At 46.3% G+C, this 21,660-nt stretch overlaps 2 protein-coding genes across 2 annotated transcripts in view; one reads left to right on the top strand and one right to left on the bottom strand.

Moving 5' to 3' along the window:
- The window catches only part of brip1 (BRCA1 interacting helicase 1), a 37,870-nt gene extending 22,253 nt beyond the window's left edge, over window positions 1-15,617 (bottom strand). The window contains exons 1-13 of the mRNA XM_076282107.1: window positions 15,507-15,617; window positions 14,497-14,599; window positions 14,192-14,303; window positions 13,517-13,717; window positions 12,695-12,837; window positions 11,947-12,108; window positions 7,485-7,799; window positions 3,784-4,005; window positions 2,590-2,789; window positions 2,305-2,437; window positions 1,615-1,769; window positions 726-894; window positions 283-423 (exon numbers count right to left, since the gene is read on the bottom strand). Of these exons, the coding sequence (XP_076138222.1) occupies window positions 283-423; window positions 726-894; window positions 1,615-1,769; window positions 2,305-2,437; window positions 2,590-2,789; window positions 3,784-4,005; window positions 7,485-7,799; window positions 11,947-12,108; window positions 12,695-12,837; window positions 13,517-13,717; window positions 14,192-14,303; window positions 14,497-14,592 (2,049 nt within the window). The 5' untranslated portion in view covers window positions 14,593-14,599; window positions 15,507-15,617. The remainder of the gene's footprint in view (window positions 1-282; window positions 424-725; window positions 895-1,614; window positions 1,770-2,304; window positions 2,438-2,589; window positions 2,790-3,783; window positions 4,006-7,484; window positions 7,800-11,946; window positions 12,109-12,694; window positions 12,838-13,516; window positions 13,718-14,191; window positions 14,304-14,496; window positions 14,600-15,506) is intronic.
- Window positions 15,618-18,020: 2,403 nt separating this feature from the next.
- Window positions 18,021-21,660, top strand: part of LOC143121636 (acetyl-CoA carboxylase 1-like) — a 74,028-nt gene continuing 70,388 nt past the window's right edge. The window contains exons 1-10 of the mRNA XM_076282108.1: window positions 18,021-18,108; window positions 18,408-18,540; window positions 18,749-18,887; window positions 19,198-19,307; window positions 19,407-19,488; window positions 19,604-19,702; window positions 19,807-19,913; window positions 20,048-20,158; window positions 20,461-20,670; window positions 20,936-21,106. Of these exons, the coding sequence (XP_076138223.1) occupies window positions 18,053-18,108; window positions 18,408-18,540; window positions 18,749-18,887; window positions 19,198-19,307; window positions 19,407-19,488; window positions 19,604-19,702; window positions 19,807-19,913; window positions 20,048-20,158; window positions 20,461-20,670; window positions 20,936-21,106 (1,218 nt within the window). The 5' untranslated portion in view covers window positions 18,021-18,052. The remainder of the gene's footprint in view (window positions 18,109-18,407; window positions 18,541-18,748; window positions 18,888-19,197; window positions 19,308-19,406; window positions 19,489-19,603; window positions 19,703-19,806; window positions 19,914-20,047; window positions 20,159-20,460; window positions 20,671-20,935; window positions 21,107-21,660) is intronic.

A 21,660-nucleotide genomic window follows, 5' to 3' on the forward strand; every position in this document is an offset into this window, starting at 1 on the left:
TTTTATGCTTTTTTGTTTCTTTTCATAATTTGTATTTATATTTATTTTATCATTATTTTATAGCACAGGTGTCTAAAATAGATAAAAAGACTTGCACTTTCTGTTTGTAGTTTTGTATTTGAAAATACAGTATTTGAAAAAAAAAAAAACATTGCATTTTAGGAAATAGCCCTTTCTTTTTTGTATTATTCTTTAACACTGACGCGGCCCTCCAATCAGATGACGTTGGCAGAAGTGGCCCCCAGCTCATTTGAGTTTGAGACCCCTGCTTCAGGCACTGACCTGGGACCTGCCGATGACATGGCTGGCCTCCAGCTGGATGGGGAAGCTGACACCCAGCTCTGAGGAGAAGGAGTCCATGGGGGAGAGGGTGCCTGAGGTCAACACGATGCTACGCACTGAGCCACTCAGGTCCGAGAAGGCCTAACAGAACACACACACACACACACGCATGTTCACAAACGCATGCACATACACATAAACACATACCCATGTACACTTTTAACATTAGTTACTTTTCCCTTATGGCTGTTCCTTGTCTGAAATTGTGATCAATCCTAATTAAGGCATTATCTCTGGTATGTCCAGGTGCGTGCAGGTAGACTTGCTAATATTCACAGACTTATATTTCTGTATGGTTTGTCAATATCCAAGTTCGGTCATTTTAAAGCACTTCTTCCCTATAAAGGTCTGCATGTGTGTGTGTGTGTGTGTGTATGTCTTACCACTGCAGGATTGAGGCACCAGAAGCTGAGAGTGTGCACGAGCGTCTTGGTGCGGGCACTGTTGCGGCGACGGTGTGGCCTGGCGAAGAAGCCCTGAGCGTCAGGAACATCGGGCTGGACTGTCCAGGCATAGGTCTGCTGCAGCGCCACCCGGTAGTCCTCCGCAAACCTGAGGATACAGGAAACGAATGAAGCGTGCCTATAAAAAGTATTCACCCCCCTTGGATATTTCCCATTTTACTGCTTTGATCAATGGAGTTTTGAATTTGAACAATTTAATTTGGCCTTTAAAAAAAAAAAAAAATTACACAAATGTAAATTTGGCTGCAATTAAAGCATGGAGCCTGCAAGGATAGGTCTCAATTAGGCTTGCATATCTGGATATTGCAATTTTACTCCATTTTTCTTTGCAAAAACCAGGGGATTGGGTGTGAACAGCCCTTTTCAAGTCCAGCCACAGATTTTCTATAGCAGTCCAGAACTTCACTTTGTTGTCATTTCTGTGTAGTTTTCGCTATATGCTTCGGCTCATTGTCTTGCTGGAAAGTAAATCTTCTCCCAAGTCATATTTCTCTTACAGACTGAATCAGATTGTCCTCCAGGATTTCCATATATTTTGCTGAATACATTTGACCTTTACAAGTCTTCCAGTCCACCACTATTCTTCTCACTCAGTTTGTGGTGACTGCCTGCTAAAGTGGATGATGGATTTAACTGAACTCTGAACACTGAACTGAAAACCTTTTCTCTGAGTTGTTTGGAATGTTCTGTTGTCTTGAAATTATAGCCAGGAATACTGATTGACCAGTGACAGGTGTCTTTATATGAATATACTATGCGACAGCATACAGACAGGGGCTTGTGTTTTGCATGAAGAGCACACACACACCTGCTCTCCTGTCTGTAGAGGTAGTCGAGGACCATGAAGAGGCTCTTGAGGACGGAGGCGGTGCCGGAGCTGATGGTGGGCACCGTGACTGTGTCCTCTCGGCCGTTGACCAGCCCCACGCGCTCCTCCTTCTCCAACACCGCAGCCAGGTTCTTCTGCAGAGTGACCCCCAACACCAGCACACAAACTCTTACAACAAATGGACTACTCATTGTGAAAAAAGGTTTCAATACCCCATAAAATGGCGATTAATACCTTTTAAGGGCCTTCATTTTTGCATAGTTGATTTACTACCTTTTAACTTTTAATACTTTTTAAAACCCCGGGGACACCCTGCTAGACAAGGAGGGGTGTGTGTGTGTGTGTGTGTGTGTGTGTGGGGGGGGGGGGGGGGGGGGCTAGGAAAGGAAACCGAAAGGGACAAGGAGAACTAAAAGGGCTTTGGAGTGTGCAAATCTCTGCCAAGGCTGAATGCCATATCTTGCAATAGTAGCAAAAGTGAATTTAAGTTTGTCGAGGTGGCCCACCAGCTAAATCTGATCTGATGGAAAAAAACAGAAGGGGAAGCTGAGTAATGAACAGGATACACAGGATCTTCAGGAATACAAGAAATCAGTCTTGAGCATGGGCACAGGAAGACGAGAGGGAGGAGAAGAGAGTGAGGAGGAGGTGTCTGAAAAGCTGTCTGACCTGCAGCATGCTGAAGGTGGCTGCAGTGATGCCCATCTGGTGGAAGATGGCCAGCACCTCCTTCCCCGTCCACACTTTACAGGAGCTCTCATAGCCCCTCTCCTTTAGGGCGCCAGAGCTCTCCTGCACCCAGCTGAGCAAGTGCACACGCACGCACACACACACGCACACACACACACACACACACACACACACACACACACACACAATTAGAACTCACAAGAAGATGGGAGAACCAATAGAAAACAGTGATGCTGGGTTTTCAGCCAATCAGCCGCTGCGTACTTGGTGAGGCTGCAGCAGAAGGCCAGTAGGGGGTGGTGGTGGACGGGGCGGATGCCGTGCTTCACCATGGACTCCAGCTCCTCGCGGGCGTCCAGCAGCTCCTTCTGGTTGAGCGTGTAGCTGGCACTCTCGCGGGCGCAGTCCTCGATGTTGTGGGCTTCATCCAGCACCACAATCTGCCCCTTCAGGTTGATCTCCATCTGAGGTGAGGGTCAAGGGTCAGGAGCCATAGGTCACTTAAAGTAGTGTGTGTGTGTGTGTGTGTGTGTGTGTGTGTGTGTGTGTGTGTGTGTGTGTGTGTGTGTGTGTGTGTGTGTGTGTGTGGTTTGTGTGGAGAACTGCGTAACAATTCACCTCAATCTATACCATTACAGGACTGACATATAACTTGCTCTGCTACACACCATATCCTACAATTCTACAATTCATCAATGTCCATGTATTAATGAAAATGGACAATGTATTATTATTACCATGACAGGTGATGATAATCAGGCTCTCCACATTTTAAATACTACAACAGGTTACTGTATGTGACTATCTTATGTTAATAAGAGTTTTAGTATTAAATATTTTGAAAGCTCCACCAATGACAAGGCCCAATGGTAACTTTACACTGCTCTACATCAAACACATCCCTAAATACCTCATGTCTCTCTCAGGGCAGAGTAGCCAGAAGATGCATTACTAAGAACAATAGCATCTGCCATCTCCTCTCATAAGATGAGGAATTCCTGGAAGATTAACTCTTCCATGACAAGCCATGGCCACCCCTCTCTCATCTCCTCAACAATTCCAACAATTCCATGCAGGACCGATCAATGATTTCAAAGCAGCCGCGTAACATTCAAGAATCTTTTACTTTTATAATAAACAAAAGTAAACAAAGTTGGGCTACTCAAGCAAGCAGTAAAGCTAATAACCAGATATACACCAATTCTGCATGGAAATATATGTATTTGTATTACCGGTAATGTATTTTGGCAGTGCATTTTTAACTGGTACAACAAAATTCCCTGATATTCCATGACTTTGCCCAAAAAATGATAAAATTTCCTGACTTTCCATGTCTAGAATAGACTTTCAAAAATTCCATTATATTCCAGAAATCCCATGACTCGTGGGAACCATGCTACTTGTTACAAACTAAACTGCTCCTCGGAGACAATAAAAACCACTCGAGGACAGACTCACACTCTCGCGGATGAGGGGGTCCAGCAGGTAGTTGTAAGGGCAGAAGACGATGTTGGCCTCCTGCATGAGCTCGCGGGCGGCGTAGTATGCGCAGGAGCGCAGCTTGGTGCCCAGCTTGACCAGCTCCTCGATGTCCCAGGCCTGGTGCAGCCCGTGCACCCACTGCAGGGAGCTCTGCTCCCGCATCTTGTGCACGTTGTGGTAGTACCTGCAGCTACGGCCCTGTTGACACACACACACACACACACACATTCATTTTTATATGTTCACATGCAAACATGTATATGTACACACATAAACAAGACCACAAAGCTGCTTACATGCTACAGTTTTTAAAGAATTAAAACCCAAGTATGCATAATAGGAGCTGACTTTATTAAGGGGTGACACTGCTATGTGCTGATATTTCAACGCAATGATTCTCCATCACTGACTGACTGACTGTTCCTAAAGCCACTCTCACGTCTTTTTATAGTCTGTGCTCAGAGCCTGCTTTGGCTGTCTGCACCCTGTGTTGTGCTGTAGCCGTCAGAGCTTAGCCAGGGACAGCAGGGCCGAGAGCAGGATTAACCCCCGATGCCTCTCGCTCGCCCTGCTCGGGGAGGTGATGACGTCCAGCGTGCAGGGGTGAAGCCGGCGAAGCCGACGCCACACACTAGTAAGAGGCCTTACAGCACATCGCTGGCCTCTTGGCCTGCAGTGACAAGCGGCCACAGAGGAGTCTGGACGGGCCTATACAGTCAGGGCTTAAGGCAACGCAGAGTGGAGTGGTGAGGTCATGAGTGGTGGGGGCTGAGGTGGTGTTGGGGTGAGGGGTTAGCTAGGGGTTAACGTTTGGGTGGAGTGGGAGCACATCAGAGACAGTGCCAGCGGGCGGGTAGTGGCTGTGGGGGTGGGGGGGGAGTGCGATGGTTCAGTGAGGCAGAGTATCATGGCTCCCCGTCGCCCGGCCGTTCACCTAAGCTCCTGCCTCTTTCATGTCATGTGCGACACGCTAGGGTTGTGGCAGGGACACCTCCTCTGACAGCCTAATGAGAGGCTCATAATGTAAGCTATGATCATCTGCCTTCCTCCGGCAGAAGCCAGCCACCACAGACGATTAAACAAAAAAAATCCCTCAGTCTCAATCGCGCTCATTCTCCGTCTGGATACAAAGTGCGTTTGAAGGCCTCCCGCCCCTGCCAGACGAGGAGAAAGTGACAGAGAGCTCATCGTGATGTGACAGCTCGGGGGCTGGGGGGAGTGTGTCTGTGTGTGTGTGTATGTGTCTGTGTGGTGGGCATTATCGGGTTCTAATTGCCGCCCACAGCTCAGGGTGACAGGGATTTCATTTTGTCGACGCTTAAACTGCGGGGTTTAGTGTTACCGCCGCCATAATCCACTGGCAACCTGTCTTCTTCTCCTTACACCTCTTGTCAAAGCACGAGCTAAAGGAGACAAGAGAGCGGCGAGAAGGAGAACAAGAGAGAGCTTAAAAGAGAAGTCAGCGGACGACGGGAGGGTTGGAATTAGTGTCGCCTTCGTTCTCGTGCCTACGGGGCACTTACAGGAAACTGGGTGTGTTTCTGAAGTGGTTGGAGGCAGAGGTCAATCTCAGTTCAAAAGGGTGCCACTAGCAAACACTATTGAGGGGTGAGAGAGGTTGAATTGGCTGGACGGCATCGAACTTCAACCCTGGCTAGGCAGGGGTGAAAGGTCACGCCATCAGCACTAAAGGAGGAACTGTATGGTACAAATCACAAGAGAATGGGCAAGAGGAACCTGAGAGAGCGCAACCACAGACAAGGGTCGTCAGCGTGCTCTAAATGGCACAGCATCTTTCAGGCCCTGCTCAAGTCATGTGATAATGGGGTCAATATTTTTGGGCCAGACTAATATTGGATTTCTCTCACTAAAAGGACACATGAAACAGCATGGTGTAAATATGTGATGAGCAAAATGCGACACTAGGTGGGTTTACATGGGCACTGTGACGCCACAGCTATCTGCGCGTCCTCACGCAACCATATAATGGCCGCACCAAACTTAAACATGTGGTACTTTTAAACAACGGACTTGTGTTCAAGCTATTAATATTCATTGCTATGGACTGTGTTGCGTTAGGTTTAGTTTGTGTGTGTTTAGCCGATGGATGCATACATGACGTTGAATCACACCAAGTATACACAATCAAGTATTTTTGTTTCTATTTTCTTTTTATTCTCGTTGCATTATTTTTTCCTATAATTTTGCACTGGATGACTCATACTTTTGGTGATGGAAAAATAAATATCATCATTCACGCCATGTCTGCCTGACTTCTGCCATTTGTGCCAAACCCTAAGACCCTCGACAAACTACTTTTTTAACAGGCACATTAAATCCAATTAAAATCGGATTCATCATAAGAATTACTCATACAGTATGACCACTTTGATCGAAATGAAACGGTCGCATTTCAAATTTCAAATGGGTGGTGTATTCTTTTTGTAAACCAACTGAACAGCCATATAAATACTCGGATCAGATTTTTTGCGCCTGCTCATTACTTGTCCTGTAACATGAACAAACCTATATGTCCTGAAAACAGTTTCTTACAACAATTTCACTACCACTGTGATTATCTTTAAGGACCCACCCACAGCCTAGCTAATGACACCATCTATATACTAAGATTTAAATCAAAATAGCGATTATTATCTGAGACAACTGAGAACGCCAGTTTCCTGTGCTTCTTTCTTCATTACAGGCATTTTAATTACTCACCTCATTACTCACATTAGTATGAGTAAGCATGCATTAGCTTCCCGCTGGTGCCTCATAACGGCGCTGAACAGATGATCGATTTGTATTTTTGTGTGGATTTTAAACCCTGCGCCTAATAGATAGACAGACATTTATTGATCCTATCGGAAGTTCTTAATAGATTGTGTGCATATTACACAGCTATTCCGATTAAATTATTCCTGTATTAAACACCTGATTGGATTAGATGATCATGACATGTAAATAGCTGACCCAACGTCGCCAGTCGTAATGATTTTAATCCAACTGATACAACAAACCCTGCATGTACAGTAAATGTGACCAAAGCCAATCAGAGTGAGCAAGTGATCATCTTGGACTGCTATTGATACAGGAGCGTATGGATAAGACATGCCATCAAGCACTTTATAGTTTACTATCTAATAGTACCACAAGATTTATTTTCATAGAAAGCTCTGAACTCTGACTTATTGTTCATTCCATAAGTGGTGTGTGGTACGACCTGTGTGTAAATCTTTAGTGAACCCAGTGAACTGAGGCCTGCAGGCATCCCATTCTGGGGCTGTCTTCTGTTCTCACCCTTTCATCTCCACTGAGGGTCTCCACATGCTGACAGACACATGCAGACAAAAGGACCAAAAGTGTCTGGAAAAAAGGGGCTGTGTGTGTGTGTGTGTGTGTGTGTGTGTGTGTGTGTGTGTGTGTGTGTGTGTGTGTGTGTGTGTGTGTGAGTGTGTGTGTGATCACGTCATGTCTCATGACCCCTGCACCTGCTCTCTTTTCTGTAGGGCTTCAACTAGCGATCATTTTCATAATTAATTAATCTGTCTCTTATTTCCTGAATTCATCAATTTGTTAGAATCAAGTTTGGTCTATAAAATGTCAGAGCAATTTGAAAAACAACACTGTTGCAGCCCAACTTTTGGGACTTTTGGTTTGCTTTAGGGCTGACTCACGTCCTTTTGGTCCAGCAGCTCCTTGCAGCGCTCGTTGCGGTTAGCGTGCGGCGCCACCTCCGGGTGCACGCAGGAGTGGTTGCGGCTGGACAGGATGGTCATGGGGGTGCTGGAGTAGAGCGTGCGCTTCAGCTCGTGTGCCACCTGCGTGATCTGCTTGTGCGTGCGCGTGCCGAAGAAGATCTTGGGCACCTTCTTCTTCTCCGCCGCCTCTCCTCCACCCTTCTCTTTCTCCCGGGCCTTTTCTCCGCCGCCCGCTGCTGTCCGTCCGCCTTTGGCGCCGGCGCAGGGACACAGAAGACAGGACACAGGGGACTACAGGACACAAAGAAACGGACAGGGACGTCAGGACAAGTAAGTATACAGGCAAACAAACTGCTGTAGAGAGAGAGAGCGAGAGAGAGAGAGAGAGAGAGAGAGAGAGAGAGAGAGAGAGAGAGAGAGAGAGAGAGGGGAATAACGGGATATGTGTGAGCCGAGTCTTTTGTGGGCGTTGAACGTATAGATAAACAGAAACAAAGGGGCAAGAGGTGGCTGCTGTGGTCGGCTCAGATGACCTCTGCTGAGGCTGAAAGCTTAGACATGGCCATTGTTGAGGAGCAAAGGACCGGAGCCTCTGATTGGCTGGCCGTAATTGCAGTGGTGGTGGTGGATGGTGTTCTCACTCTCTCTCTCTCTCACACACACACACACACACACACAAAGCCCTGGGGCTGGGCTGTAACCAATCCCTCATTCTGTATGAGAGCCTTTAAGTGGGCCACTTTCTGCCCATTGAGGGGCATGACAAACACACCTCAGCCACTCATGTCTGGGGCTCTGGCCTGTGCCAACTGCCAAGCGGGCACGCTGCCTTCACAGCCCCTAACCACACTGTTGACACACGGCACACTGGAGTACTATGGCAGCATTCAGTGCACCACTGAACAAGATTGGGTACAGACTGACAATACATGGAACTTGCTAAAGTAGAGGACACAACTTAAACAGTCACGACTGATAAGTAACTCACTGCCTGCAAAAGTTTTCTTCTTCCCACAACCTCTTTCTGAAGAAGGAAAAAAATGCATTTAGTTCTAAGAGAAGTGTGTTCATTAGTTTTGATCTGACATAAAAGCAATACCGGTATATACTTGTGGTAGCACAAGACATAAAAAGGCCATCTCAGGGATGAAAACACTAAAAACCAAAGACTAATTTCCCTGCTCTCCTTGCTGTAAAGTAGTTTGTTTTCTTTGTTCCGGTAATGCTGTGTGTCGTGCATTTTCCTGTTGTAATTTTCACGGCCGTGAAAAACGATCGCCTGCTGATTAATATAATTGGCGCCTGCTGAAAAGCCCCACTGGGCTTAGTGCTGGTTCAGTCGGCTCAATAATAACAAACCATTGACACCCTCAGCCTGTTGCTCTTTTTCCATCACTTCGCTCGCTCTCAGCCAAAGCCGCGGCAGTAAGATTAGCCCTTATAAACAATCAGCCGAGTCAGGGCATGTGTTACACTTCAATACCGGGGATCAAGCTGTCTCTTAGCCCTTGCCTCGCTGAGGATGGGGGCTCTGGTTACCCGAACCAGCCGATGTTTGCCATTAAATATTACAATGCGTGATAAGAATGGAAGCTGAATGGAATCGCTCGCTTTCACTCTCACTTCCTTTGTTTTTTGTCTTTTTGTCTCCCGGTGAGATGTCCCTAAGCTGCAGGATAAAGACCATTTGGCTGATTTGCCAAATAAACAGAAAGGACTGAAGGAAAAAAGAGGGAGGGAGGGAGAGAGAGAGAGAGAGTGTGTGTGTGTGTGTGTGTGTGTGTGTGTGAGAGAGAGAACGAAAAGAGAGAGCGATTCGGGTTACGGCCTCTGTGGAAGAGTTACGCACCCACACCCCAACCCGAAAAAAAAAGGAAAGAAAAAAAAAAAGAAAAGAGAAAGATGGATCATCTTACCTAGTGCTGCCACATTAAATAGCCCGGTCCAAATATCCTGCCTTCTGTGGCGAATAATTACTTATTCATCGGAGAGGTGGGAGGGGGGAAGGGGGGCGGTGGAGTGGAGCGGAGCGGCACGGTGATGATGGGGAGAGAACGGCTCGACTTGTGAATGGGGGCCCTTGTCAGCGGTGCTGCAGGAAACAGCTGACACAAGGCTATCCGCTTACGCGCTCCCTGCCACCGTTTCGGCCCCCGCCGCCCCTTCGCCTGCGCCCTCCGAGCGGCCAGGAGACACCCCTGGAATGCAGATAACGGACGCTCCTGGCCGGCTACATCACCCCAGACACATCTGCCACTGAACGCGGCATTCTTTCGCCCTCCTCCTCCTCCTCTACCTCACTAACTCCACATCGCGTCCTGCAGCGGCAGCAGCAATCAGATTTCATAAGGGGCCAACAGTGGAGGGCTTTGTGCGGGAGTGTCAGCCTTGACGTGTCAGGCCGCCATGCTGAATGCAGGGGGGCAGTGGCACTGAACGGGACCTGCCAGCGCACCACCCATCCACGTCTTCTAGACATCTTAAAGGCGGCCTCCATATTAGTTTACTCTTAAAAGGTATAGATGCACCTAGATATCTACACGGATAGGACCTATGCCAGGGTCTCTCTCCCTCTTATTCTCGCTCTCCTCTCTCTCTCTCTGGAGAGGGTGCACAGTGGGATCAGTGTTTCCCTCCAGCTTGTCTGGAGGCGCGCACACACACACACACACACACACACACACACACACACACACACACACACACACACACACACACAGGGGCCCTCCTGACGGCCGAGAGTGCCAGTGTGGCTGTGAGAAACGCGGTTTTCACACAGCCGAGGTGTAGAGAGAGCAGGACCTGTGTTGGGTTGCACCGGCCAAGCCGTCACCAGCGCCACCACCGCCGCCGCGAGCCGGCTCCGGTCGCACGGCGCAGGGGGGCCGAGGGCGGGCGAGTGGCTTCTCGAGTCTCAACGCCAAAACAAAGGGCTTGGCTTTCAGCGGCCGGGGTGGGCAGGCGAGAGAGGTGTGTGTGCGGGTGTGGAGAGAGAGGCCTCTGAAAGCCTGGCACCGGTCACTGGGACGCGACAGAGAGCGAGTGAAATCTCACACTGTCGCAGCTGGACCACGGCTCACCTCCTCACTCCTCTACCTGCTGAATGAGCTTCCCGAGGAGGGGGGGGGGGGGCAAATGGACAGAGTAGCCTCTCCACTTTTCTTCCATGGTTGCCCCCGGAGACCTCTGGAGACCCCTCTCCATTCCCACTACCACCCTCGCAACCCACCCCCTCTCCATCCCATAGTGCACCTGTTTGTCCCCCTGAGCGCAGTCACCAGTGGGTGAAGTTCCATTCAATATTTATCCCGGGCTTTCACAGATCACTGCGAAGCAAGGCAAACCTCTTAATTAAACTGGAGCTCGCTTCAAAGGGCCCATTGAAGATGTCAGTCAGCACTCGGCGGGAGGGAGGCGCGGTGTCGGGTGAGAGAGTGAAACCCGAGGCCTTGCCGCTCTCCTTCTCACTCTCTCTCTCCGTCTCTCTCACCTTCTATCTCTCCCTCGTTCCCTTTCTCTTCTTTCTCTCTCTCTCTCTTTCCACCACCTCTCCACAGCCCGTAAAGCTCACCCCCCCCCATTCTCCACTCCTCCCCACCCAGCCTACTAAGCCTCCCCCCCCTTTTTGTAACAGTCTGCCAATCCCCAGGAACGTGTAACACTAGTCACTGCCGGCTCCTTTTGTGGCCGTTGTAAGCAATATGTTCTCCAGTGTGATGGGGTGAGCACATTGACACAGATTCCTTTCAGCGCGGCCTCCCCGCCATACCTGGGGTGTTTGTTACAGCGCGTCTGATTGAGCCCCGGGCCCTCGCGCGACGCGATAGGGATCACGGCGGGGGAGGCTCGGCCTCCGTTTCCACAGGTATGATATGACGAGCTGTTGCCATTGCTGCCGTCTCGGTGAGCTTAGATGCACAAAGCTCTGGATCACTCAAACATTCTGCAGCAGATTAATGAGAGGCCTCAAATGCCTTTAATTAGAAGCATTTCTGCCCCACCAAGTTTCTTAATACCTTAGGAAAGTCCTTGGTTTTTTACCATTTTGAACTTATGGACATGGCATCAAGTTCAATAGTAACTTGTCAATAACAATAGTATAACAATACAAACACAGGCAACCCAGATCACACGTGGACAATATTCTACATATTTTCTGTTATCTAGCACATACATCATACAATTCCCCAATGGGAGAAATGAAAGAGAATGTGTGGACTCTGCTGCCATCTACTGGACAAAAATTGTATTTCACAAAGACTCAACAATCCAAGCCAAAATAATCAGTGGTGTGTTATTTGCAATGCATGCAATGCTGATAATAAGTTAGCTATCAACAATGCAGTCCATACAAAATATAATAAATGCCCGTATTTAGAGAACTATTCAACCTCTACCTCTTTTTCTACATCTCCACTCTAATGGCCAGCGTACTCACGCAGCACTCTGGAGAGGGCAGGGCCCCCTGTGCTCGAGCTTGAGAGCTCAGCTCCATGGTCCAGCTCTGGGCCCTGGGGACAGGCCTCACTGCCTCATCATCGTCATCGATGAAGACCACCCCGCGCGCCGCGTCGTGGTCCAGACACCTCCGCTTACTGCTCTGTAAGCAAACAGGGGAAGGGACTGAGGATACAAGGGCTACTGAAGGACAATTACAGATATGCATGTCACTGACATTGTTAGTTATTTTAAGATGGCTGATTAGGAAAGGCATACATTTTATGGAACATGCATTTAACAATTTCATGAAATGTTTGGTAGGTTATTTAGCTTATGGATGTGTAATACACAACTTCTATTTTCATTAAATATGCCACCATCAGCTGTCAAAACAACATAATGAATTTATATTGTACCCGCAGTGCAACTAACAAATTGTGAATGACTGATCAATCACTAACAAAATTATTATTAATATATATTTGTTCCGAGTAAATATAATCAGACTACTGCGTCGGCTTGCTACATTTCCTGTTGTAATTTCACTCTACAGAATGTGCAGAGCCCACACACACTGAAGGACTAAGGGATGTCAATTATAGCCTGATCACATGGCAATCAGCAGTCCTCATTTGTGGAGAAGCTCTCCTCATGACAGTGACTAGCAGTACTAGCAGTCAACACAAAGTAGAGCACAGTATGATGTGAAAAGTGCTGTGGGTGCACACACATAGTGCACTTCTTACCCTCTGGTCTACAGGCGGAGTGCGAAGGCGTTTCTTATCAGTCTGGAAGTCATCATCCTTGTCCGGACTGGTGTTAAGGGAATCCTGCAACTTGCCAGAGAGCTTGGAGGCGAGCGACGCTCTCTTGGCCTGGTGTTCCTTCTCTAAAAGACAATGAATGGAACCATGCAGTTGGTAATTACCAGTAATTAGATCATGCTCACCTGAACAAGAACCTCAACAACATATGAATCTAACATCTATCTCAAAAACAAAGCACTGTCTCAAATGAAGCAGCCTCATTAGCACTAAATTCAGAGTTCCCACTCTAATTAAAATGCAACATTCCATGACTTTCCCTGACAAAAAAAAAAAAAAAGAATTATCATGACCTACGATATAATGAATGGTACAATACACCGACCAAAGATTTCAAAGCAGCCATGTAGCGTTGAAGAATCTTTTACTTTTTTTAGAACAGGAAATGTATAAATGGAATTTTGCCATTGAATAAACAAAGTTGGGCTAACCACAACTACCCAAGCAAGCAGTAAAGCTAATCACCAGATACACACCAATTCTGCGTGGAAATGCAATTTGTATTCATGTACTTTTGCAAGTGAATTTCAAACTGCTACAACAATTCCTTGATATTCCATGACTTGTCCCTAAAAATTATACAATTCCCTGGCTTTCCATGTCTGGAATAGACTTTCAAAAATTCCCTGATATTCCAGAAATTCCATGACCCGTGGGAACCCTGTAAACTGCATTGAAACAGACTTATTGACTTACAGCGCATCAAGCATCTCTTTCAACTTCCACATCATTTGGGCACAGTACCTTTCCCTGCTGAATGCGAACTACATGCAGCTGCTTCTGTGTCTGGGCCTGTGAGGTCCACTATAACCTGGTCCGTTGGCGATGCGTTGGTGGGAGTGGTGGTCCTGGCTGACCTGCTATGACAGGCACACTGGCAAGGTGTGGTAACGTCTGGCTTCTTACAGCCATCAGAGGGGCTTCCACTGATCTTCTCCACCTTTGCTGTGGACACACGACACACAACATTAACATTATACAGAGCTAATTAACATTATACCGAACAACACAGGACTGGAGATGTAAATAAAAGGACATTTCATATAATAAAGCAAACTACTAATAATGCAACCTGTTGATAAATTATTTGAAACTCCACCTGCCCAACTAGCACTGATAATATTTTGTTAAGATGATAGCTGACATCATTTGATAAAATTAGCAATGTCAGGCTGTGAAGGCTTCTTCTTACATCAGGGCCAGATATTCCATCCTGGACTAACAGACCTACCTACATAGTGCATAACTTGTACGGCTAGCTGTAACGTCAGGTGTGGTTATGTCCTCAAAAACAAGCAGATTGTGGCAAAGTGTTGGTTTAAAGGGAGCTTCCTAAATAACCACTTAAGTCTCTAAAAAGCCAACAGAATCCACTGAGCAGCACTTGAAGCTGCTGGTGTGTGGGTGAGTGATGCCTACCATACTGCGCCTGCTGCCAGGCAAGCGCAGAGCACAGCAGTGCCAGGCTCTTCCCACTCCCTGTCGGGCTCTCCAGGAGACAGTGCTGTCCATGGTTCAGACCACGGACAATCTGCAAAGAGAGTCAATCAGTGCACAATCAGTAGAAATGGTGGTAGTCAAGCAGAAAAGCTGGACACGCTACAGGTGACGCTATTCAGACTACTGAAGTGATTGTCCATACTTTACCTTGACTGCATTCTAAAGTGTTTGACAGCTCTGCTGCATATGAATAGGTCATGCTTATTGCACTTTAGTACACTCACCGAGTTCATCATGGCCAGCTGGGACGGATAGGCCTTGCAGGGGAAATTAATCTTCACCCCGCCTATGGTGTACTCCACAGCTGAAGAAGTGGCCATGATTGCCCTGACAAAGAAATCACCTTGTAAAGATTACAAACTGAAATTGTGTACAATTCTGTACATTTTCAGATATTTCAGCATTGGTAATTTATTTCTTCACAACAAACCTGGAAGATACTTTATATTTTGGGAACATTTCATCCCGTATTCAGGGGAACCAATGGGGGTACTAACGAGAGAACAAGATAGCCCCCCCCAAAACTTGGGAAGATGTTATACATGATGGTAGTCATGAAGTGAACGCTGAAACGTTACAGTGAGTCTGTTTTGTTGCAGCTGACATTAGCTTGTGTCTGTCTCAGTTGACACAAGGATGACATTACCTAACGTCAGACTTTAGACATTCAGTGTGTCAAATAGGGGCATGCCTTGTCAGTAATCTTAAAAGTTATTTCTGGCCGGTCTGAAGCACCAGCTGAACATGCCTGGGCATGGTAATGTCAGGATATTTCAGTTATTTAGCTAGCCTTGTCCAAAGTTCGTCTGGGTTTTCCAGGCTATTATTTAGCTGTAGTTAGCGAAGGAGGTAGGACCAAGATGGTGTTAAATTGTCATATTCGTCAACTAGCAGGTTAATCAAAATTGAAGTCAGAGAGCAAAATATCTAGATAACGTTAGGAAAACATGACCAAAAGACCATCTGAATAGGAGATTAAAAGCTGATAACGTAAATGACTTATTAGACATCAGTTCTGGGTAAGTTCATCTGCTGTCTTTACACCTAAGTTAAGCTCGTGCTACCGAGACAATTTAGCTAACGTTACATGATATTAGATAGCTCCTAAATTATGTTGCTGGAATTAGCGAATAGGCTAAGCTAGGTAGGTAACGCTGGCAAACGTCACTACGGCTACGAATTGAAGCTGATTGCTTTGAAATATACACACAATCGCGCTCGACAGTCTGTTTACCTTTGTATATGTGAAGGGAAGAATGAAGGAAGCTTATATGATATAACACCATAAAAACGCCATCATTGTCCGCGGTTTTGGTTACATGCTCCTATGTCTACTGCCTAGTTTACCAACACAAATTCCCGCCTTGCTAGGAAAATGCATGAACCAATCGGAGTGCACGTAATGTAAGCGTGAGGAAATATCCCACCAATTAGGACCAGCCTTAATATTAACTCAGATCTTTGATCTATTTTATTTGATCGATCTAATACAGTTGATCTGGTGCAAAGCAAAATAGAATGGCTGCATTTATAGTGTTAGTATTAGTAAAAATCAATCAGGCGTGGGCAACTGAATGCCCGCAATACGAATTACAAGCCGACTTATTTAAATACTCCTTCAAGTTTACACAATGTAGTTGGCATACCTAAGACTAAGTCACATCAATTTACACATTAAGCCTAGGCCTACTATATAAACGGAATATCTGATTCTGAATATTGCTTCCTTCCATCAGCTGAGCAAAGGACAGAGTCCGAGGAGGACACATCTCCCCAGAAAAGGTTTGACACATTGTACCAGACCCTATTATTGCCCAATCACTATACAAGTCGAGCTTTCCCAAGAGGCTGTAGGAGGGTCAAGGTCCAAAAGATACCACCCACTGTAGCCTACATGATGGCACTGTGCGTCTGGCTGCAGTATGTAGCAAGAATGTTCGCAAAGTTTTCGTAAAATACTAATCTCTCGTGGCTTGTCTCTCGCATGCGTTGGCTACATGCATGTTGCCTACATACTTCCCAACAACTACGACCTAAAACCGCCTTGCCTTTGAATACGGGGGCCATGGAACAATTAACCTACCACTTTCTTTAACGGCGAACTATGACACCACAGGGCTAGACACATTTCATAACAGACGGTCATAGTTTGCCAGTTTTTTTTCTGTCCCACGATTCGCTTGGAATTGATGTAGGCCTACTGTAGCAAGACAGTCCTCGTAATTAAAGAGGTTAACAAGTAGGCCTACGTGATCGACGTTTCTATGATACCCATACGCCTAAAAGTTTCGGAGAAAATGTTCCTTAAATGTGACTAATATTGTTTACTGGGGTAGCCACCCCTTACCTTTTGAAGGCAATCCACAAATTATTGTAGCCTACAATTTGTTATGTTTGGATATACGTTCTCTGAGTGCCTTTAGTTTTCACTTGTAATGGATTCATCATCAGTGTTTGTGAAAGTGTAACAATGTTTGATAGTGTAACAGTGTTGGCTGTTTCTAGCTCTGTGAATGCATGACTTGCACTTTAACACACACAATCTCTTAGTGCTGCCAGTTCCAGACAGGGTCATGGTCAGCTGGTTTGTGAAACCATTATGGTGCAATTATTAAACATTACACCAAGGGAAACTAGGGAGATATAGTCTTTTCTCCTGCCAGTTCTGCTCTGAAGAGAATGTAAATTTACTCCACCACCATTTTTACCAAGTGTCGTTGCCGTCAGATCTGTGAGTAACGCAATAACCTTCTTTCCTGTCTGCGTCGTTCAGACCTCTCCAGCAATGACAGATCAAGTGAGCGGGGAGGGGTCCTCAGTGGATCCTCAGTGTGTCCTTTCAGGGGAAGTACTTAAGGACGAGAGCATAGGCCCAGCAGACCTGCTGATGGACATGAGAGAAAGGTCCTTGTCTCCGACACCATCCTCCTCAAACAGCTCTGACAGTTTGTCTGAACTTGGCTTTGATACCACTGAGTGGCCGTTACCAAACTCAAGGTGTGTGTGTGTGTGTGTATACTGTATGTAGTTTTTTCTTCTTTAATTATTATGAGTGGTTTAATGTTACTTGAGCACCCTATAATTTTGCCTATGTTTTTTCCCTAATGTACTTTTAATTATAAATATTATAGAGTAGGCCTATGTTTGTATTCACCTCATCCTTGAATCTATACTTTTCATTGGCCTATCTGTTACAAAACATTATCACCACCAATTATCTGCAGAAGAGGAAGAACTGCAAAATATTTAACTAGATAGATACTTTATTGATTGATTATTGGGGTATATTGGGATTTTGCATTTATAACTGATGCAAGTAGCTAAGATGTGGTGATACAGTTCCTGTTGGCCTCCTGACCTGAATAGATAGATCCACTCACACATGGTGTCCCACTCACTCACGAGTGAGAAAGTACATTTGTTCAGCATGGGTTAAAAAGAAAAGATTTCAAGCAAGTTCCTACTTATTGCAGCCTCACGTCATCATCCGCATTGACCTGGCAATCTGGTCTTACTCGCTTACCAGGTTACCTGCCCTGTCTTTGTACCATAATGCAATGCAATGCTTCTCGGGATAGTCAAGGCATCTGGCCAAACAGGAGAAGTGATTTGGGTTCCACCCCTCTTAGAGATGTGGGGGAGCCCTCCTCCTCCTCAAATCTCTGCATGCTCACTGGCTCTTGAGCCGGGAAGGAGGGGTGTGAAGCAAGCCTTGGTGAAGGGAGGGTTTCGGTGGTTGTACGTTTCTCTCGGACATGCTTGTGAAATGTTGATGTTGAAATGGAGGCACAAGAGGCAAATCCATTTTCTGATCCTTTCTATGACTCCTCAGAATGGTAAATTAAAGAGTGTAACATATCAAACTTTTCTGACTGCTCTAAAAAAACACATGGATTTAAATTGTTATTGGATTAAATCCAAAATTTGTAATGGGTCTGTAAATGTTTCTCAATTTTCAGTTTGATCAATCTGTGTATTGCTACTTACACCCATACTAACATTCAACTTTTGACTGGTGCTAATGACCCCTAAACAGAATGGCCATTACTTTCTCTCAGTGTGTGTGTGTGTGTGTGTGAGAGTGTGAGTGTGAGTGTGTAAATCTGCTAAACGGGTTTGTGCTCACTCTCCCTAGGCAAGGCATGACAGGTCTGCATCTGGTCAAGCTGGGCAGAGACCGCCAGCGCATGGACCTGCAAAGAGACTTCACGGTGGCCTCTCCCGCCGAGTTTGTCACACGCTTTGGAGGCAACAAAGTCATTGAAAAGGCAAGGCCAGGGCAAGACACAGACGGAGTGAGAGAGAGAGACAATAGTGCCGTGTGGGCACCTAAGGAATGAGGTCACTTAAGCATTCTGTGCCTTATGGTTCTTTTTTCTCTCTTTCAACTTTGTCTGCAGTTTGTTGGCAGCTGATGTGGTTAGATAACCGGATGCTAAACCTTGCTATTGATTTCTGCTCACACGGCAATTTCAGGTGCTCATTGCCAACAATGGGATTGCGGCCGTGAAGTGCATGCGTTCAATCCGTCGATGGTCCTATGAAATGTTCCGGAATGAGCGTGCCATCCGATTTGTTGTCATGGTTACCCCGGAGGATCTGAAGGCTAACGCTGGTGAGGACATGAGAGGGTGAAAGAAGCTACAGTATCATGTCTTGCAGATAGTGTCGCCTCACCTTGGAGGTTTCTTTCAAACTAGTGTGAATAGGGATCGATATATGGTTACATCAGTCAGTTCTGATCAACATTCCAATCCTCTTCTTTTTTATTAATATGATTTTGTGTTAGAAAGTTTGCCGTAAAAGTTTTGCTTGACTTTGTCAGGTTATATGTTGAACATTACTTGTAAATAAAGAAGACAGTGTTTTAGGAGTTTAGGGTTTTCTGTGCATGAATTCTCACTGTCAGATTTGCTTGTTTGCAGAATACATCAGGATGGCTGACCACTATGTGCCCGTTCCTGGAGGGGCGAATAATAATAATTATGCCAATGTGGAGCTCATTTTGGACATAGCGAAGCGTATACCAGTCCAGGTAAAAGTCTAGTACACTGAAGCCGCTAGAAACATCCATAATATGTTGCTGTTTTGTTTGGTCCTCAGTGAACAGTGTGTGCTCTGTGTGTTTCCCTAGGCTGTATGGGCTGGCTGGGGTCACGCCTCCGAGAATCCTAAACTTCCAGAGCTGCTCAACAAGAATGGCATTGCCTTCATGGGTGAGATATACACATAGCACTTTCGTGTCTGCGCAGACAGCTTGTCTTCCCGTATAAGCTATGGGGATCCTTTCTAAACGACACTAATGTAATGGTACTTCCTGCTCTCATTCAGGTCCTCCCAGTCAGGCCATGTGGGCACTGGGAGATAAGATTGCTTCAACCATAGTGGCACAGACTGCTGGCATCCCGACTCTCCCATGGAGTGGAACAGGTTTGACTACACCTCGAAAAAGCTTGTAGACACACTAGCTGTGATTTGGTATTCTGGTTTACCACATACTTACTGTTTATCCCAACCCGCCATTCCAATCATAGGTTTAACCGTGGAGTGGTCGGAGAGTGACCAGAAGAACAAGGTCATCACTGTGCCGTCTGATCTCTATGAGCAGGCATGTGTCCCGGACGTGGAAGAAGGCTTGAAGGTAAAGTTAGAACAGTTGCTTACAATATATAACCAGACACATTGTTTGTGTGTTGTTGTTTCTACGAATCAACCTGTCATAACAGAACACCTGGACAGAATGGTTTTGTCATTCCTGTTTCTTGACTCCCTAAGGCAGCAGAGAAAGTCGGCTACCCTGTTATGGTGAAGGCGTCCGAAGGGGGTGGAGGCAAGGGTATCCGCAAGGTCAACAGTGCCGAGGACTTCCCTAACCTCTACAGACAGGTATGGATTGTCCTCCTGGCTGAGCAAATCACATCTGAAGTGGAGACTTGTAGTGGTTGTATTATGGTGTCGATAACCCCCAACCCTGACTTTTGCCATGTGTATATTACTTTGAAATATGGGTCAAAAACACCTTCATTTTAGTTGATACACATTTGTTGCTAATACATTACATTAGAAATCAAGTACCGATGATTGATGGTAAATCACGTGCGTTGCATCTCAATTGTGTGCTTGAGCTGTGACATTTGCCAAAGGAGTTGGCTGTCCTTGTGTCCATGTTTTACTTGTCACACACTTAGGTCCAGACCGAGGTCCCTGGTTCGCCCATCTTTGTCATGCAGTTGGCCAAACAGTCTCGCCATCTGGAGGTGCAGCTTTTGGCAGATCAGTATGGCAACGCCATCTCGCTCTTCGGCCGTGACTGCTCTGTGCAACGGCGACACCAGAAGATCATCGAGGAGGCTCCGGCCACCATCGCTACATCAGATGTTTTTGAACAAATGGAGAAGGTACAGTATGGGCCTGCTTTACTCATCCATCTGTCAGTTGAACCTTGTACTGGATCTTCACAGTGAAAACATTGTAACAAAACAAGGGCTTACCCCTTCGTTTTGGATTTTCGCAATAAAAAAAGTTAACAAAACAAATGGTTACATGTGTAGGACTTGTCTCTATGTTCTTGGAGGGCCTCAGTCTGTTGAATCTACAATAGAGCTTCTCATTTTTTTTTCTGAATGTTTGTTGGAACACTGTGGCATTTGTTTTGTCTCTCAGTGTGCTGTGACATTGGCCAAGATGGTGGGGTACGTAAGTGCAGGCACAGTGGAGTACCTCTACGGCCAAGACGGCAGCTTTCACTTCCTGGAGCTCAACCCCCGCCTGCAGGTGGAGCACCCCTGCACCGAGATGGTCGCCGATGTCAACTTGCCCGCTGCCCAGCTTCAGGCAAGTGCTTACCCCCAAATATTTAGCGTGCAGGGGTAATGTGGAGGAAGGGCGGTCTAAACGAGCATCTGGTACCACTGTTTCCCCTGAGAAGCAATGTCCACGCCATCACGCTGGCTGGTCGGTTGTCACGGTAACCCAAAGGCTGGAAGGCACGGGTGACAGGACGGGAAACAGTGTGACACGTCGGTGCCATGTGACCGTGCCATGTGGATTCGTCCATAGTCAGTCCTTGAAGAATCTTTATTTGTTATTGTCTTATAGCCCCGATGCATCATGCTTTTTTTAATTAGATGGCATAGCATTTGGACCACCTGGTCTGATAATGAATATGACAGGATTATACTGAAGAGCCATGCTAAATCTATTATTATGCCGCTGATCCTTTCCCATACTCGGTGATGTAATTGCACCTTGAAAGTGTTCCCGTAATCCCAGGATTAACAACATTAACATGCTGGAGGGGAAAGTAAACCTCATTTCCAAATGCCTGAATGCTGTTTCAGCGGCAGCGATGCCAGTGTTCTGCCTCTGTGATCTCCCACCTCTGTCAA

Source organism: Alosa pseudoharengus, unplaced genomic scaffold (assembly GCF_046254945.1).
Source record: "Alosa pseudoharengus isolate Yale_2024_CS ecotype anadromous, Long Island Sound unplaced genomic scaffold, YU_APseudo_1.1 YU_APseudo_1.1_scf_13, whole genome shotgun sequence".
Classification (NCBI taxonomy): Eukaryota; Metazoa; Chordata; class Actinopteri; order Clupeiformes; family Clupeidae; genus Alosa; species Alosa pseudoharengus.